Below are 19,833 nucleotides of genomic sequence, written 5' to 3' on the forward strand. Positions count from 1 at the left end.
TCATTTGCTGATTCGAATCGCTTGATTCCTTTGCTTGTTATTGGAAACTCAATTCCGGAAAAATTTAATCTTACTCCTTCATAATAAATGATGTCTTGCCGTATGTTTCCGCATCGATAGGATGATGGTATTGTTAACTTATCTCGGGAAATTTTTTTTAATGCTGCTGTTTGATATATAGTTTTAAGGTGTGTTCCATAGGCTAATGATGCTAAAACACACCACTTGAAACAAAAATCATCGTCATTTTTAACATTTATGAGTGCATTTCGTGACTTAATTTTTTTGGGAGCTTGGATAAACCTGTTTGCAGCGATATGCTCTAGTTTTATCATGGTAAGTTCAAAATATTTAAAACACTTTATTGCCCAACCTGAATCCTTCTCCTGGAATTCACTGCTGAGAGTTATCAAATTTTCTATTGTATCATTTAGATGATCATCAATCAGCTCGTTTTCATATATTGGTTTGTATGGAGTAATGAAATGCTTCATCGTTTCTGTTAAGCTTTCATCATCAGTGTTTTTAACGTATAATCCATATACTTTTAAATTGTATTTTATGGATCTGTACTCACTCATGCAGTGACGCAATAAATTGATAATATCATTTTTGCAATCATAAAAAAAACTCTTTTAAATCAATCTGTTCATTTTTTTTTGAGTGAACACGATATGATTTTAAAGGAAATCGCGACTCCGTTGAAATTAAAATAACGTTTTCATTTTCCTCTAGTTGAGCTGCTCTTGCATTCTTATGTTTGTCCGACATCATATGGCGTCTTTCCCTAGACGAAGGGTAACTTTCACCGCAAATTGAACAGTCAATAATCCTTAGGTCCATCGGAGTATCCAATCGAGGCCGTTTTAAAGCTCCTGACGTTGAAGGACCTTGAAGATCACTTGAATTAGATCCTTTGCTCATAAGAATCTCAAAAGCATTCCTAGGTCCCAAGCATGCTTCATGTTTTATTTATTTCACGTTACGTTATCCAGCTCATGTAAAAAATTCATATTCTGTACGACAGAATTGCATTGCTGCGACTTTTAGATGAACCGAACCAGCGCGACGGCGACGAACACACTCTAGACATTCAGGTAGTTGTCGGGGAATTCGAAGGTAACATCGCGGCCAGTCAGCTTCTTGTAGACCGATGTGAAGGTATCAACTTTGTGTTCGATTGTGGTCTGTTGGTTCTTGTCCAGGTGCACCTTAACCAGCTGGGAGCCGTCCAGCTTGACGCGGATGCGCTTGCCAACGATCTCGGCAGGGAAGACCAGATCCTCCAGAATGGCATCGTACACAGCGGTCAGGGTACGGGAGCGTGGACGCTTCTGTTTCAGGGGGTTGCGCGCCTTGCGGGTGGGCTTGGGCAGAATCTTGCGCTCTCCAATGACCACGACGTGCTTGCCGGAGAACTTCTTCTCCAACTCGCGAACCAGGATGATCTGGATCTTCTGGAACACCTTCTGCTGTGGAATGGGCACGTAGATGATGACGGCCTTCTTGCTACCAAACTCAATCTCGCGCGCACGGGTGATGTGCAGATCACGCAGGTAGGGCTTCAGGTCGCTGTTGGCTTCTAGCTCAACCAGTGCCTGGGCAATCGACTTCTCGAAATCATCGGGGTCCGCGCCGCCGGGCTTGATAATCTTGGAGCCGATAGCCATCTTTGTCGACTATTTTGACAGGAATGACTATCAAACTCTATTAAGTCGATGGACTTAGAGCAAAGGTCACACACTACATTATTACGCAAATCAGAGCATCTCTCATAATGAGATTGAAACTCTGAAAAGTCAACGGACTTATCACACATGTTGCACTGAACTTTTGATGCCATTTTAAGTTTTATTTATTTATTTATTTTTTTTGTATCGAACTAACCACTTTCACTATTAAAACAGGTCTAAGGGTTTCCTTTTTAAATGGTATCTTTTTAGGCCCCTCCCAAACACCTTCTTAATCTTTTATATCCAAAACAACAGTACCTGTTCACAAACCTGTTTCAAACGATTCCTACTGGGTCAATCTAATAATATGAGGGAAAGGTTACAACCTCTATTCTACCTGAAATCCACTTATTCTTTTTGTGTAATCCTCACGTGGAAGAAACCTGTTTCAAACGAATCCTATGATTCTCTTGTAATAAGAGGAAGTGAAATTCAACCAATCAAAAGTAAAACAGAAACATTTAAAATAAATAGTGGTTAAATGTGTTATATTTATTATATATGTACATATGTATATATTATTTTTAGAAAAATACATAAAATATTCTTATTATATAAATATGTATTCGTATTATTAAAATTTCGCCTCAGCTAATTTTACCGCAGCAATTAAGTCATCATCATCTTCGTCCCGAAGTAGTTCCTGGAGTTGAGATCTTTTATCATCATCCTGATTATCTACTAAATCGAAAATGTTGTCATCATCCGGGAAAATGTATGCTGGATTATCATTATTAGACGTTGCATTCCTTGGGTCATCGTCGTCATCATCCCATTTAATGTCACTTAACCAGGTCAAGTTGCTCTCGAGATAGGTTTGAGTCTTAATCCCAAAAATCAAGGACAGGTCTACGGAGCTCGGCTGAGAGTCCAGATTTATGGTTGATTCCGGTTGGGAATCGATAAAAATGATTTCAAGGTCATCCATCGTTGTTGAAAGATTACTAGTTTATGTCCTAGCTGTTAGCTGTGAGTAGTTATTATATAGGCACTTTGCTATGGGACAGTGTTAGGTACACAAAGGAGGAATATAAATTATAGAGAAAGTAGAAAGGTTCAAGGGCATCGAAACCGTTTTTCAGGAAACACTTAAAAAATACCTCTAAACTATCACATTAGATTCATTGCAAAGGGATGACCTACCTGTTTGAGGGTTGTTTGAATCGCAACACGGGACCAATCGTAAAAACAGGTTCATTGACAGTAAGTGGGAGGAGAGAGAATATAAATGAGCGAAGGATCGATTTGAGAGGATTTTACATGGTTGAGAAACAGGATTAAGATCGAAGTTATTTCACATTATCGCCGATAGGTGGCGCCACCAAGTAGTAAGGATACGGGACAGACGTATATTTACTCTAAGTAGCATTAATTAATTTTGATGTCTTCCTATTATAATTTTATTCTTTGCGTGCTCCTATATATATCTCCATTAATTTGTGTTCTCTTACCATTCAACCCTCTATACGGACATCTAGATACCCAGGTTTCCAACCTATGTTTTCTATAGGATGTAAATTTCAGAAACTTCACACATTTGTTTTCCCAATTCAATGTTTATAAAATATCCTATAAGTATTTATTTAACTTGACCAGTTAATAACATAGCAGAAATTGGTTCCCAATTCAATGTTAATAAAATATCTTATAAGTATTTATTTAACATGATCACGTAATAACATAGCAATATGATGCACACTTACATTCAACATGTTGCCAAGCTGCACATGCTTAAGCAAATGTTGCTGCAACATGTTGCGAATTTGGTAATTCAGTGTAAAAAGCGACCGTCCCTTATCCTTACTACTTGGTGGCGCCACCTATCGGGCTGGGCAGCCACCTGGTGACGGTGGAGAGGCTGGCCAAGACAAGGGACCCGGTCCAGTGCCACCGATGCCAGGCATTCGGCCACACCCGCGCCTACTGCAGACGAGCCTTTGTTTGCATGAGGTGCGCGGGTGGTCACCCTTCTACGGCATGCCCAAAACCAAGGAACACACCTGCAAGGTGTGCAAACTGCTAAGGCTCCCACATAAGTGCATACAAGGGCTGCCAAGCCTACAAGGTGGCAAGAGGTAGACTCCTAGAGCATCGAGCCGCAATGCAAGAGTCGAGGCAGACACGCCAGAAGCAGCAACAGACACAAAAGCAGCCAAGCCAATGGAGACAGCCACCACAGCAACGACCAGTCACTCCGCAGCAGCAGCCACAACAACGACCGATACGGCAGCAGCAACAACAGCAGCAGAGGCCACAGAGGCACAACTATTGGGAGAAGCCCCAACGGCATCCCCAACAGCAGCGACAACAGCAATGGCAGCAGCAGCATCAGAGACAGGAACAGCAACAGCTTCAGCGTAGCCAAGAACAAAACAGGGAGCCCCAGATCCAGGGACAGCAGCAGCGACCGCCGCTGCCTCACTACCCGCCGCAAATGAGGCTGGATGCTAAAAAGTACCCAAATCCAGCGGAGGCGCATCTCATTCGCTTCCAGAAAAAGCTGGTACTGGAACGGACAAATGACAAACAGCAACAGCACCTGGGGCTGGACCAGCACCAACAACAGCAGCCACCACAGCAGCAACAACAACAAACTCCAGCAGCAGCTGTCGGGACCGGCACCATTGTCCACCTGGAAGGCATAGACAAGGTCAGGATAGAGAACTTGGAAAAGAAAATGAACGAAATCATGAAACTACTCACCACACTCATCCAACTGCAAGCTAACAATGGCAGAGGACCGCAATAACAGACGCAAAAATGACGACACTGAAATAAATCAAAGTACAAAAAGTTTGTATTAATCAAAGCAGCAAATGAGATGAAAAATGCATAGAAGAAGAAACTATATGAGATTCCCCTCCACCACATCAGACTCGAGCCACAAACCATGCACAAACCATGCGGCCATGCAACTAATAGAAATGCAAGAACTACAATCTGCCCCCATTACCCTCCTAACGGATGACGGGGGTCAGAGTGGGGGCATTACCATAGCCCCCATCTACTCCCCCCCAATATACAAATGGACGACCGAACAATACATGCGACTCTTCAACCTTTTTGACAAGTCAGCAGCAGGAGCAGCGGACAAAAACCCAAAACACATAATGTTTGGCGATTGGAATGCCAAACACCAATGGTGGGGAAACCATCGCTCATGCCAAAGGGGAAGGAGCCTATATCAGGCCTTTCAATCAAAGAACCGGCATAATATTCTGGCCACGGGCGGTGCCACTCACTACCCATTTGGTGGACGCAGGACTCCATCTGCAATAGATTTTGGCATAACGAGCGGCTTACAAAACGGGGAAGCCGTGATCTCAAAAACGACAGAGTTAACGTCTGACCATTTAGCAATTAAAATAGCATTAGCCACTAGACGCCATGAACATATAATAAACCCACCCATGCCACTAATGCCTAGAGGTGCTGACGTAAGGAAATTCCAAAATCATCTAAACCAAAATATACACTTAAATACAGAAATAAAATCTGGCCTGGACATTGATGATGCGGTGGCCATAATCACCAGGAATATATATGACGCAGCTGCCAAGGCAACGGAACACACATCAAAACCAAAAGTCTAGCGAATCCAATGTCGGACACTAAAACTTGACATAGTGACTATGCAAATGCTTGACAAAAAGAAAGAGGCGAGACGAGTATATCTAATACTAAGGACAACTGAAGCAAAGAGACACTACAATATGCTCACAAACAAGCTGAGAAAGGCGATCAAAAACTGTAAGGAGAACCAATTCAACAGGCAGCTAGAGGCAATAAGCGCAGAGGAGGGACGAAGTATGACAAAGCTGTGGAAGATAACAAACAACATCAAAAAGCAGCCGACCCCAAATTGGCCACTGAGATTAGAAGACGAAGAAAAATTACCCATATGGACAAGGACAACAATGGAAAAGGCTGAAGCCTTCAAAAAACACCTAGAAGAGCGCCACAGGACACCGCAAACGCATAACGAGGCAGAAAATAATCCAATAATTGACGAACTGCAGAAGCAAAAAGAGCTATACCAAAAAGAAGAATGGAAACACATCAAACCGGTCACCCTGCCCGAGCTGCAGACAATAATAAGAAAACTAAAAACAAAGAAAGCAACAGGCAAGGATAAAATTGACAATAAAACAATAAAAATATTACCCCTCAAGGCGAAGCTATACTTAGTAAATATTTATAATGCTGCACTAAGACTTGGACACTTCCCAATCGCCTGGAAGCACGCGGAGGTGATAATGATCCTCAAGCCGACCAAAGACCCAAAAGAAGTTAAATCATACAGACCCATATCCCTCCTAACTGGTTTATCAAAAATTTTAGAGAAACTCATACTGACAAGACTCCTAGGTGAGGAAAAATTCAGCAAAAGTATCCCCAACCACCAGTTTGGTTTCCGACGGGAGCACGGTGCGGAACAACAGCTCAGCCGAGTAACGCAATTTGTTCTTAAAACACAAGAAGACAAACAATGCTGCTGTGCTGTTTTCCTTGACATTGCGGAAGCTTTTGACAAAGTATGTTATGAAGGCCTACTATGCAAACTGACTAAGCTGTTACCACCAAAACTCTACCACATCATTGAAAGCTATCTAACTCAGCGCACATTCGTGGTAAAGTGCAATGACGGAGTGAAATCCAGTACAGGAAAAATAGCCGCAGGCGTGCCACAGGGCAGCGTCTTGGGCTCGGTACTGTACACTATATACGCATCGGACATGCCGACACCTGACACAACCCATAAGGACCACAACGGCAAAATGCTGTTAGCAACGTACGCGGACGATACGGCAATCTTAACTGCAGCAGACTACCCGGCAGCAGCAGTCAGACGAAATAATAATTACATTAGACACCTTGAGCAATGGGCAGACAAATGGAAAATCACTCTAAATCCGACTAAGACGACGCACGTACTATTTACAAATAAAAGAAATCAAATAGACAACGTCCCAATTAAGGTCGGTGACAAAAACATAATGACAAAAAAGAAGGCGACATACCTAGGCGTCATACTAGACAAAAAATTGACAATGAGTGCACACATTACCAACCTAAAAATAAAAATGTGGGCAAGGGCCAAAAAGCTGAGCTGGCTCATAGGTGGCAGGAGCAAGCTCAAGAAAACAAGCAAGGCGCTGATAATAAAACAACTTATTGCCCCCCTCTGGCAATACACTCTCCCGGTGTGGGGGGCCCTGACATGTAAAACGCAAATAAGAAGAATCCAGGGACAGCAGAACAAAATAATCAGAAATGCACTTCTAGCTGGACGCTACACAAGAAATGAAGTGCTTAGGGAAAAATACAACATACACACAATTGAGGACACATATCAAAAAGCAAGCCAACGATATGCCAACTCCCTCGCCATCCACCCCAATCCAGAGGCGAGAAAATTAATAATAAAACCGACAACATTGGCAAGACTAACAAGAATAAGATATACACATCAGCAAAAAGAATATATAATCCCCCTTCAGAAGACGACACCATACCAAACAACTCTAACTGAAAGCCAATCCCTGCCAACACTCCTGCGACTCCAAGAGGAGGAACGCACAAGACAAGAGGCGGACGCAGTAGCCCGAAATCTCGCTAAACAGCAACAAGAAAGGGCAATGAAACCAGTCAGCAGATACTGCGAAACTGTAATAAATATGCTAAAAAGACGATATGCAAAAGGCGAACTAACAAAAGATAGCGCTATAAAACAACCGAGAGGCCAACCACTAGCAGTACAAAGGCTGGTCATACCTGATTATTGCCCAAGTACAATCACAATATCTGACGATGAATCCATGCCACAGCCATCTGAAAGAAATGTAAATTAATAATACAATCCAACGACAATGTACAAAAACAAGAAAACGACCAAATAACAAACCAAATAACCAATTAACAGACAGAGCTACACTTCCAGAAGCCGACTCGACACAAGCAACGACCATTTGCTGCCTGATGGATGAAACATGGAGGGTCCCTCCGCTGGCATTATAGCTATTCCATCGCACAGGTCCAGAGGCAGCCACTGAAACAGAACAAAACTTAAATACACGAAACTGCAAAAAATGGATAAAACACGTAAAAACATACTTACCTGCCACTTCACGGACAGAGCTGCCCCTCCAGCGGCAGCCCCGCCGGATCTCGCAACAAATTGCTACCAGTTGGGCGAAGTTGGGGGCTTCACCGTGGACGATGCTGCCAAAACCAGCGCCAAGACAATACGCAAATACCTGCTCACAGCTGCCATTCCCAACGACGACGCAGATGCTGGCGCCCCACCGGGTCACACCCGTCACTCATGCCAATTATGTGAGGGCGGGATGGCCCGTTGTCGGGCCGCCGGACGCCGGCGGGTTCTGCGGAGGGAAGAGGAAACAGGAGGGAGAAGCAGACTGCCAAAACACAAAATACTCACCTGCTGTTTTACGCCAACACCAACCAGACAAGGGTCGCCACAAACAACATTCAAACGCCGACAAACTCCTGCAAATAAAGACAAATTAAAACCAAAGCCAAAGTAAACACCTCATCTGGATGGCCGGACCAGCAGCCATCCAAAACGCCATTAAAAACCGACGATGAACGTGGCCGAGGAGGCCAGGCCAATCTAACTGACAGCGCATCCTGGTGGCCGGACCAGCAGCCACTTGGATGCGGCCAATCAACATCACAATCGACAACGCATCCTGGTGGCCGGACCAGCAGCCACTTGGATGCGGCAAATGACACAAATCGTTGGCATCACACTTCGATGCCAATGCCAACGACAATGCAGTTGGGTGGCCGGACCAGTGCCACTCGAGTGCAGCAGCCAACACCTACCAGCGACAGATGCAACGTGGGCGGCCGGAACAGAGCCGCTCGCCAACAACTCCATCATAGCCCACGATGCACGCCATCTCCGAGTCCAGCCATCGCCACTAAGGATCCCAGATGGTGCCACTAATCCTGCACAGGGGGACAACGGAGCCGGCCGGTATGCGGCGCAATGTTCTGCATTGCGTTTGCCATGCCGGCCGGTGCTTTGTTGTAGTTGTCCTCCTGCTAAAAATAAATGATATTTAAGTATGTTTATTGTTGTGTAAATGTATTGTAATTATTGTTTGTTTTACCTGTATATATCTCTGTAGTTTTGTAGTCCTTATTTGTAGTAATTGTAGATAGATTGTCCTTAGCTGTAATGTAATTTAATTAATTTTAGTTATTTATTTTAGCATATTTACCTTTCTTCTTCTTCTCCTTCTTTCCCAACTATCACCCATTCCCCAATATTTGACAAGTGGCAACGCCATTAATGACCCAAAAATACCACGCCAATTAGGCAAATACCGCGCCGATAACACACCAAAAAGCCAATTCAAATTTAAATTGCATTTATCAATGCTAGTGTTTTATCGGCCGCCAACTTCGGCAATTTATGCCCAGCTAATTTACACACCCACCCCACCCACTTCAAATGCCAATAAAAATCAAATGAGGCTGAGCAGGAACAAAATTCACACTGCCAACCTTCGCCACTCTGCCACACGCCCCAACAAAGCCATTACAACCGCCCACAAGATGCTATGCGGTCGTCTCTTCGGAGCTACACGCGCCCGGATCGTAAGATCCGGAAGTTTAAAGTATCCGGGCGGTTATACGGGAGCAGGCATTTATCCCCTTCCCATCCCATCCCATCCTTGACAACAGAGCAGCCAATACAAGAAGCACAGAGAAACATTAGACATGAGCCATTTACCAAAGACAACACACAGCCACTAATGCAAACAGCCATTGCAAATTTTCATTGCCTACTTGTCGGTGCTGCTGCCCTCGGACCATTTTCATCTCACTCAATATTGGGGTGTATGAAAGTGGAACCGGGGGTGAGAGCACCGGTAAATGACGATCGGCGATCGGGTCTCTCGAGTGTGGAGAGCATGGGAGTTGGCGGACATATGAGTGTTCCACCATGAACCTCGTCCACTCTCATCTCGTCCGCCCGCTCGAGAGGTCGCGATCGTCGGACGTGCCATCACCGTTTTTCGTGTCGCCATCTCATCTCCGTTTTTTCTGTGTTGCGCCCTGTTTTCTTTTTGTGCTGTCTGTCGTGTGCCGTGCCGTGCTGTGCCGTGCCCCCGCTGATATGACAAAAAGTCCCTTCCCCCCCACCACCACCGCCAATACTACCGACAAACTTTCTTCTCCCCAATAAATAAATATTTTAAACGCCAATAAAAACACAAACCTAACTAGAGATACACAAACTAACTAGATACACAAACTAACTAGAGGCGATCGCTCCATCCACTCCGCACGGCGCTGTGCATTGTCCACGTCTCCTGCCGCACCTTACACACGCGCTCAACCAGCGCCGTACGGTTGCGCACCGTGCCAAACACTCTGCTCCAGACGACGACGATGATCCAGTACCTGCAAATAGAAATAAAATACAATTAAATTAGATTAAAATGTAAACAATTGTTCAAATATTGTCAATACTTATCTGTTTGTGACCACCTGCTGATTTATGTTCGTTAATCCTGTGATTGACACATAAGGGCTGCCAGACCATTAGTTTCATGTTTTAATGTTAATGTTAATGTAATGCTACTGTAATGCTAATGTTAATGTTAACAGCCCGCCAATTTTAAAATCGCATTATTGTTGTTAGTTAAGCTTAAATGTAAATTGCCGAAGTAATGGTAATAAGAAAAGCTGAAAATAAACTCCGCCAGTAGCAAAGCTGGCGGGCGAGTGTGCGCATCGTAGGCGTGCACGCGCATCAAATTAAAAAAAAAAAAAAAATATATACACATCAACACAAAATGGTCCAAACATACACAAAACATACGTACCTGCCACGCCTCCGATAGAGCTGCCTCTCCAGCAGGTGCCACGTCGGTTTCGCCATTTAATTCCTGCCAAATGGGCGAAATTTGAGGCCCCTTTCGCCGTCGCCAACAACATCCAGGCTGCCGCTAAAAAGAAGAAAAACATCAATTCACGCATCAACACAAAATAGCCAATACTTCTACTAATCACACTTACCTGTCAATACACTCACAGATCAGCCTCTCCAGTACCTGCCTCGCCACCAACCGCAACATTTTGTTGCAAGTTGGGCCCAATTTGGACGCGCCTCCGATTACGCTGCCGTCAACCGATGGCCGTGACGTCACGCCATCATCACAAAACAGCAGCAGCAATCCAACGACGAGGCCAGCCAATACAGATGACTTGGCCAGCGCGCCATCTCCATCCACATCGACAGTGTATCCTGGGTGGCCGGACCAGCAGCCACTCGGATGCAGCCAATCCGCACTCATATGCGGCCATTTCCACTGCGGCCATTTCCACTGGTCAACGCACCCCGATTGGCCGGACCAGTGTCAATCTCCAGTTCTCCAGGTAGAGGCAACGTGGGCGGCCGGACCAGAGTCGCTCGTCAAACAACATCACCATCCACGCCAACTCCTGGATTCTGCCTCTGCCAATTCTGATGCCGCAGATGCGTGATCTGCTGCATCACACACACGTGCACATCCAGCGCTGAGGCGGATGCGCCCTGTGCCATCCACACTGCTCCAGACGACGACGATGATCCTCCAGTACCTGAAATAGAAAATAAATAGAATTAAATTAGTCTATAAATATCATTAATGTTGCAATTTGTTCAATACTTATCTCTTTGTTTGTATAAATGTACGTCAATTATTGCGAATGTCAAAATAGGGCTGCCAGACTGTAATACTGATAGAATGTAAACATGTCTGTAGATGTTAATGTTAATGTAATGTTAATGTCAATTGCCCGCAAAAATTCAAAAGAACATTATTGTTGTAAGTTAAGCTTAAATGTAAATTGCCAAAGTTATGGTAATAAGAAAAGCTGAAAATAAACTCCGCCAGTAGCAAAGCTGGCATCGGAAAAAAAAAAATTACCAACAATGGCACAACATCGAGAACTGGAAAAATAAGAGTCGGAGTTCCTCAGGGCAGCAATTTGGGTCCTCTTTTATACAGCATATACTCATCGGATATTCCTCTCCCAAACTGCATGAGAAGCTATCACCCCACTGAGATACCGGTACTGAGAGAAAAAAACAGAATGTTGGCTACGTATGCAGATGACACAATTATCATGAGCATAGCGGACTTCCCCTCGGTTTCGGCGAAAATGAACGAACAATACCTAAATAAGTTCAGTGCTTGTGCAAAAAAATGGGAAATGGGCATCAATGAAAAGAAAACAGCCCACGTATTTTTCACATTAAATAGTCTCAGTAGAACACAGCAGGAAAGCACGCCTAGAATAAGTGGTCAAAGAATTCCTAACAAATTTAAACAAACGTATCTGGGGGTTGTCCTTGATCGGAAACTAAGCCTTAGCCCTCATGTCAAAACCATCATAAACAAGACAATATCTACGTCAATAAAACTCGACTGGATTATTGGAAACAAAAGCCATCTTGCTAGGGACTGCAAAGTGACCATTCTTAAACAGTTAATTATGCCAATTTGGTACTATGCTATTCCAGTCTGGGGGGCTCTAGCTTCTGACTCACTAATAAAAAAGATTCAAACACTCCAAAACAAATTAGTGAGAAGGTCAGTTAGGGCCACAAGATACACAAGAAATGACAATATTAGAAGCATATATAATGTCAAAACGATCGAAGAGGTGTATGTAAGGGCTAGTGGCCGTTTCGCCGACTCACTCATAGATCATCCCAACTCAGAAGTGGCCAGACTGTTGAGAAACCCCTATATTCCTGATAGACTGAAACCTAGCCGCCATAGATACGACAATCAACTCCGGAAGTTCATCCTCCCGCGTAGTAACGGACAACCTCAGGAACAACCAAATCCAGATCTGGATCCGACTCGATACTATTCCGAAGCTGAGCGTAAAGTAATAGTAGAGAAGTATGTACCCATCCTGAGGAAAGGACTTCCTACTCTGTTGAGGCTAGAAAACGAGGAACAGGAAAGAATAGAAAAGGATAAAATGGACAAGAGAGAGGCTGAACGCAAAAAAATACCATACAAACCCCCGGACAGATTCTGCGAGCTACAGATCAACGTTTACAGAAAAATGTACGCGCAAGGGAAATACACTAGAGAAGTAATTCTTGACAGAATCAGGGGTCAACCATTGGGAATCCAGAGGATCATTGTGCCAGACCATAAAGGGGACGAAGAAGAAGGCATCATACAGCCGCCTGGCTAATTGTTGATCCATCGGCATAGCGCAAATGATAACACGACTTTTTGGAAAAACCTGAAAACAAAACAAAATATAAAATAACTATTTACATAACAAATTAGTTTAAATAAATACTCAAACAATTTGTAGACATCAGGAGCAACAGCCTTTGCAAGATACACGCTTGAAATAACATTTACATTGGAATAAATCTGCATTAAAATGTGGCGAAGGACCCTCACGTCATACATGGAATCACCCAACTTTGTCGACAAATTCTAAGCTGGTCCTTGATTACTGGCACCTTACCACCTGAAATGTAAATAAACAAAGTTAAAATCACCACAAAAAAATCATTAAAAGCCAATAAATATAACAACAAAAACTACTTACCAAATTTATCATGATTACTGACACCTTACCACCTGAAATGTAAATAAATAAAGTTAAAATCATCACAAAAAATCATTAAAAGCCAATAAATAAAACAACAAAAACTACTTACCAAATTTATCATGAATCTGAAAATAGAAAAACCTGAAAGCAAAACAAAATATAAAATAACTATTTACATAACAAATTAATTTAAATAAATACTCAAACAATTTGTAGACATCAGGAGCAACAGCCCTTCCAAGAGACACGCTTGAAAAACCATTTACATTGGAATAAAGCTGCATCAAAATGTGGCGAAGGCCCCTCACGTCATACATGGAATCACCCAACTTTGCTCTACAAATTCTAAGCTGGTCCTTGATTACTGACACCTTACCACCTGAAATGTAAATAAATAATGTTAAAATCATCACAAAAAATCATTAAAAGCCAATAAATAAAACAACAAAAACTACTTACCAAATTTATCATGAATCTGAAAATAGAAAAACCTGAAAGCAAAACAAAATATAAAATAACTATTTACATAACAAATTAATTTAAATAAATACTCAAACAATTTGTAGACATCAGGAGCAACAGCCCTTCCAAGAGACACGCTTGAAAAACCATTTACATTGGAATAAAGCTGCATCAAAATGTGGCGAAGGCCCCTCACGTCATACATGGAATCACCCAACTTTGCTCTACAAATTCTAAGCTGGTCCTTGATTACTGACACCTTACCACCTGAAATGTAAATAAATAAAGTTAAAATCGTCACAAAAAAATCATTAAAAGCCAATAAACTACCCACCAAAACTATCATACATACATACATACGTACAAAATAACTATTTACATAACAATCAATGTCAGTAAATACGCAAACAAGTTGTAGACATCAAGCGCAACAGCCAGTGAAAATAAAACAAACATCAGTCATCAAAAGCCAACAAATATAACAATAAACTACTTACCTTGATTGCTGACACCTTACCATCAAACCAGCAAAAAATAAAACTGCAGATAAAATAAAATTTCAATTGGCGTAAAAACAATTGAAATCACTTTTTCTTTTTCACACCAATTTTCTTTAAACCTGAAAATAAAACATTATACTCATTAAAAGTCAACAAATATAACAACATAAATTACCTAACTTGATTGCTGACACTCTATTACCAAACCTGTAAATAAAATAAAATTAAATGCAGCCAAAATACAATTTAAAACACTTACCAAATCTGCCGCAAACCTGAAAATAAAACAACCAAAGTCCTAAAAAAAAAAAAAAAAAGAGCCAACAAATATAACAACATAAACTACACAAAATTACATACAAATTATTACAAAGCTGAAGACAAAACGTGCCAATTAAATAAATAAAACACATATTGGTGTACGAAATTAGCTGTATGTACATAATAAATTTACATATGTATGTCAGCAACTAAGTAAGCAGCCAGAAGACATCCCAACGCAACATCCAGGGAATCAACTTGAAAATAAAATAATTATATTCATTAAAAGCCAACAAATATAAAAACAAAAAATTACTTAACTGGAATGCCGACAATTTACCACCAAACCTACAAAATAAAAACCTGCAAATAAAACAAAATTAAATTCAGCCAAAATACAATTCAGAACACTTACCAAATCTGCAGCAAACCTGAAAATAAAACAAAATTTAAAACGTCAGCAACTAAGCAAGCAACCAGATGACATCCCAACACAACATCCAGGGAATCAACTTGAAAATAAATTAATTATATTCAATAAAAGCCAACAAATATAAAAACAAAAATTACTTAACTTGAATGCCGACAATTTACCACAAAACCTACAAAATATAAACCTGCAAATAAAATAAAATTCAATTCAGCCAAAATACATTTCAGAACACTTACCAAATCTGCAGCAAACCTGAAAATAAAACAAAATTTAAAACGTCAGCAACTAAGCAAGCAACCAGAAGACATCCCAACACAACATCCAGGGAATCAACTTGAAAATAAAATAATTATATTCAATAAAAGCCAACAAATATAAAAACAAAAATTACTTAACTTGAATGCCGACAATTTACCACCAAACCTACAAAATATAAACCTGCAAATAAAATAAAATTAAATTCAGCCAAAATACAATTCAGAACACTTACCAAATCTGCAGCAAACCTGAAAATAAAACAAAATTTAAAACGTCAGCAACTAAGCAAGCAACCAGAAGACATCCCAACACAACATCCAGGGAATCAACTTGAAAATAAAATAATCATATTCAATAAAAGCCAACAAATATAAAAACAAAAATTACTTAACTTGAATGCCGACAATTTACCACCAAACCTATAAAATATAAACCTGCAAATAAAATAAAATTAAATTCAGCCAAAATAAAATTCAAAACACTTACCAAATCTGCAGCAAACCTGAAAATAAAACAAAATTTAAAAAAATAATCAGTCAAAACACAAATCAATTCACTTACTACGATAGCCATCAAACTAACCAATCAAAACCTGCAAATAAAATACAATCAAAATCAGCCAAAACAGAAAAAGACTCGCTTACCAAATACAACGCAAAACTCCAAATAAACCAATTGAACCTGCAAATAGAATACATTTAATAATCAGCCAAAACACAAATTAATTCACTTACTACGATAGCTTCCAAACAAACCAATCAAAACCTGCAAATAAAATACAAACAAAACATAAACCTGAAAACAAAATAATATTAAAATCAGCCAGGAGTTTCATATTCATCCACAGAAAGAAGCATATGCGTCGCCGTTCTTCTTAGAGTTGCACCGATTGGATTCGGCCAGGAAAAGAGGGACGAGGCGATGCCGCGCTTGCGTTGCCGATGCTTGGAGGTCTCCCTGTCGTCCATGCCTCCGTTTCGCACCGGATGAGGGGTCCAGGAGCGGCGTTACAAAATTTTTATGCCTAAGTCAAAAAAAAGAAAAAGAAAACACAAGCCAATCTTAACTTTGTTTACAAAAGCCAGTAATCGATAACTGTATAGTATTTTTCTGTATATTTTTATCAATGTTACCGTAATGTTAAAAAATACCTAAATGTTAAAAAAATGGTAAAAGTTTCCATAAATAATGTTAAATGTTGCTAATAGTTATAAGAACATTAATAAAGATTGCGTCAGGGTCACTCTAAGTGCTCTGAGCAAGTTTATACATCAAAAATGCCGACAATTTACCACCAAACCTATAAAATATAAACCTGCAAATAAAATAAAATTAAATTCAGCCAAAATACAATTCAATACACTTACCAAATCTGCAGCAAACCTGAAAATAAAACAAAATTTAAAAAAAATAATCAGTCAAAACACAAATCAATTCACTTACTACGATAGCCATCAAACTAACCAATCAAAACCTGCAAATAAAATACAATCAAAATCAGCCAAAACAGAAATATACTCGCTTACCAAATACAACGCAAAACTCCAAATAAACCAATTGAACCTGCAAATAGAATACATTTAATAATCAGCCAAAACACAAATTAATTCACTTACTACGATAGCTTCCAAACAAACCAATCAAAACCTGCAAATAAAATACAAACAAAACATAAACCTGAAAACAAAATAATATTAAAATCAGCCAGGAGTTTCATATTCATCCACAGAAAGAAGCATATGCGTCGCCGTTCTTCTTAGAGTTGCACCGATTGGATTCGGCCATGAAAAGAGGGACGAGGCGATGCCGCGCTTGCGTTGCCGATGCTTGGAGGTCTCCCTGTCGTCCATGCCTCCGTTTCGCACCGGATGAGGGGTCCAGGAGCGGCGTTACAAAATTTTTATGCCTAAGTCAAAAAAAAGAAAAAGAAAACACAAGCCAATCTTAACTTTGTTTACAAAAGCCAGTAATCGATAACTGTATAGTATTTTTCTGTATATTTTTATCAATGTTACCGTAATGTTAAAAAAAATACCTAAATGTTCAAAAAATTGTAAAAGTTTCCATAAATAATGTTAAATGTTGCTAATAGTGATAAGAACATTAATAAAGATTGCGTCAGGGTCACTCTAAGTGCTCTGAGCAAGTTTATACATAAAAAAAAAAGTTTATACATCAAAAAATCAAAAACAAAAAAATTAAAAAGCAAAAAATTAATAAAATAAAACATAAAAAAATACTACAATCAAGGGCCACTAAAGGAATTAAATAAAAGCAATTAAAAACAAACAAAGAGGTGTTGTGCAAAAAGAACAAAATTTTTCTCTGGAGAACCACATGGATAAGAAAATGGCGGACCATGGACAGATGGAAGAAACAAACATGAAGCTCAGCCCCGATTCGGACAAACCAACTGTTGCGCATAGGAAACCAACAGGTGGGTGCATCTCATTCTCGTCCAACTCGGATCTCGAGGGGTGCTCCCCTCCGTGACCCAGGTCGAGAGCCACTTTTCCATTTTCCATAACTGTTCCCACGCAGCGTCACGGCCAGCAACATGTTGAGCCAACGTCAGACCCGCTACATATAAATGTAGCTGAAACAAACATTCCTAAACATGTTGCTGAAGACGAAGTAGAGATGACATCAGACCTGCAACATATAAATGTAGAGAACAAAAAAAAACGGGATGCTGAAAATGAAACAAATAAAGAAAATTATATATCACAAGCCAGTAATAAAAATAAATCATCCACAAATAAAATTAAAGCCAAAAAAAATTTATTCCAACCACTAATTCAGGCATCTCCCCCAACAATGACCATGAGTAGATCTTCACCACTGACGGAGCTAGAAAATAGCAATGACTTGGTCAAAAATTGGCTCAGGGATATGCCAACGACTAGGACCCTCAACACGGCAGTCATCCCAGCCCCCGTTATTACCCCCGGTAAAAGATTGAATAGGGACATGGACAGCACTGACGAGGACAAATCCCCCGTTGGCACACCGAGAATGGACCTTGATCTTGACCTTAACACCCCAAAATTCCAGAGCATCGCCGCCAAAAAGTTTGCCTCCGAGTTCAAGAAGGTAAAAAAGCACAACTCCACTGAGGCAAACAGGCTATCAACGTCACCTCCCAAGAAGAAAGGTAATGACACTGGGGTGTCACACGTCGTCCCTGTGCCAAACGAAAATGCTCAGCCTTGTCCACTCCCCACAATGAGTAGGCATAGCAAAAATCTCAATGACAGCGAAAGTAACCATATCGAACAGCCTGAGCTCCTTCCATGGCAGGTAGTGCCATCGAGCAAGAGAGTGCCTTCTATTCACATAGCTGGTGTCCCCTACTAGAACAACTAAATTATACAGCGGGTGTGGACAGCTTCAAAACGAAAAGCACCCCAGGGAACGTTATCAGAATCCAATGCGTTGATATGAACGCCCATAGAACGAATAACACAACTCCTCCACGACCAAAAGTTGCTAATGCATACGCACCAGCCAAACGGTCAGCGTGGTGAACGTTATATTCTGAGACACCTGCACTACTCGACGACGAATGAGTGGATTTCTGCTGAATTAAAAAAAAGGGCCTTCGTCGTCAGATTCTGCGCCAACATGAAGCATGTAGTACAGGAAGGCAAATAAACATGTTCGATCTAGAGATTGAGCAGAAAAGGGATGGCTCGCATGACGAAATTCTAAAGATAAATGTATTAGGAGGACAGTCAGTGGCATTTGAAAAAAAGCTGCCACCCAGGAATCCCCTGCAATGCCACAGGTGCCAGGCCTATGGTCACACCAGAAACTATTGCCGGAACGAGCCCAAATGCATGAAGTGTGCCAGAGGCCACCTGTCAACCGAATGCACGAAGCCCAGGCACACCCCAGCCAAGTGCGCAAACTGCGACGGGGAACATGTCAGCTGCTTTAAGGGCTGCCCAGCCTTTAAAGCGGCCAGAAGCAGGCTCAAGGTGAACAAACTGATCAACGATGATAGACTCACAAAGCAAGCTTTAGGGAGGCCCAGCGCATGGGAGCAGATATCCAAACGTCCTCAAACACTCCGAGTGGCCCCCTTTCCAGCAGGTAGCCATCGCAGGGATGTGAGTGGCTGTGACGAGGGCCGAAGTGGACCAGTGAGGGGCTTCACAAACCCTTTCTCTGGCAGAAATGTCCAACCCAAGCCCAGCCACCATAGTACCGAAATCAAGAGAAGGCTTACCAAGATTAAGAACAGAGAAAAGAGAAAACAAACAACCAGCCAAAAAAAGGATAAAGTAGGGAAAGGACGGATAGCTCCTATAGCCGTGGACATGAATCCCAACCCAGCCGCCAGCCATCTGGAGAAATTCCAGAATAGACTGCGAGAGGAGCAGATTGCACTCTCACAGTCCTCTAAAACAATGGCAGTGGGTCCGGCCGAACCTGAAAGCAAGCGATTTGAAGAAAGGCTGAACAAGATCGAAGCCAGCATAAGTGACATCCTGGCTGCCATCAGTCAACTAGGCAGTCTAGTGCAGAGCCTTCCCTCCAACGACAAGTCCGTGCCTCTCAGGGCAGACAGAGA

At 41.5% G+C, this 19,833-nt stretch overlaps 1 protein-coding gene across 1 annotated transcript; it reads right to left on the reverse strand.

Annotated features, from left to right (window-relative positions):
* Positions 1–956: 956 nt before the first annotated feature.
* On the reverse strand, positions 957–1,688 carry LOC6603702 (40S ribosomal protein S7). Its single transcript, XM_002028634.2, has one exon. The coding sequence runs from the start codon at positions 1,668–1,670 to the stop codon at positions 1,086–1,088; it is 585 nt and encodes a 194-aa protein (XP_002028670.1). The 5' UTR covers positions 1,671–1,688; the 3' UTR covers positions 957–1,085.
* Positions 1,689–19,833: the final 18,145 nt, after the last annotated feature.

The sequence above is a fragment of the Drosophila persimilis genome, unplaced genomic scaffold, assembly GCF_003286085.1.
Source record: "Drosophila persimilis strain 14011-0111.01,24,50 unplaced genomic scaffold, DperRS2 tig00001306-arrow-arrow-pilon, whole genome shotgun sequence".
NCBI classification, from domain to species: Eukaryota; Metazoa; Arthropoda; class Insecta; order Diptera; family Drosophilidae; genus Drosophila; species Drosophila persimilis.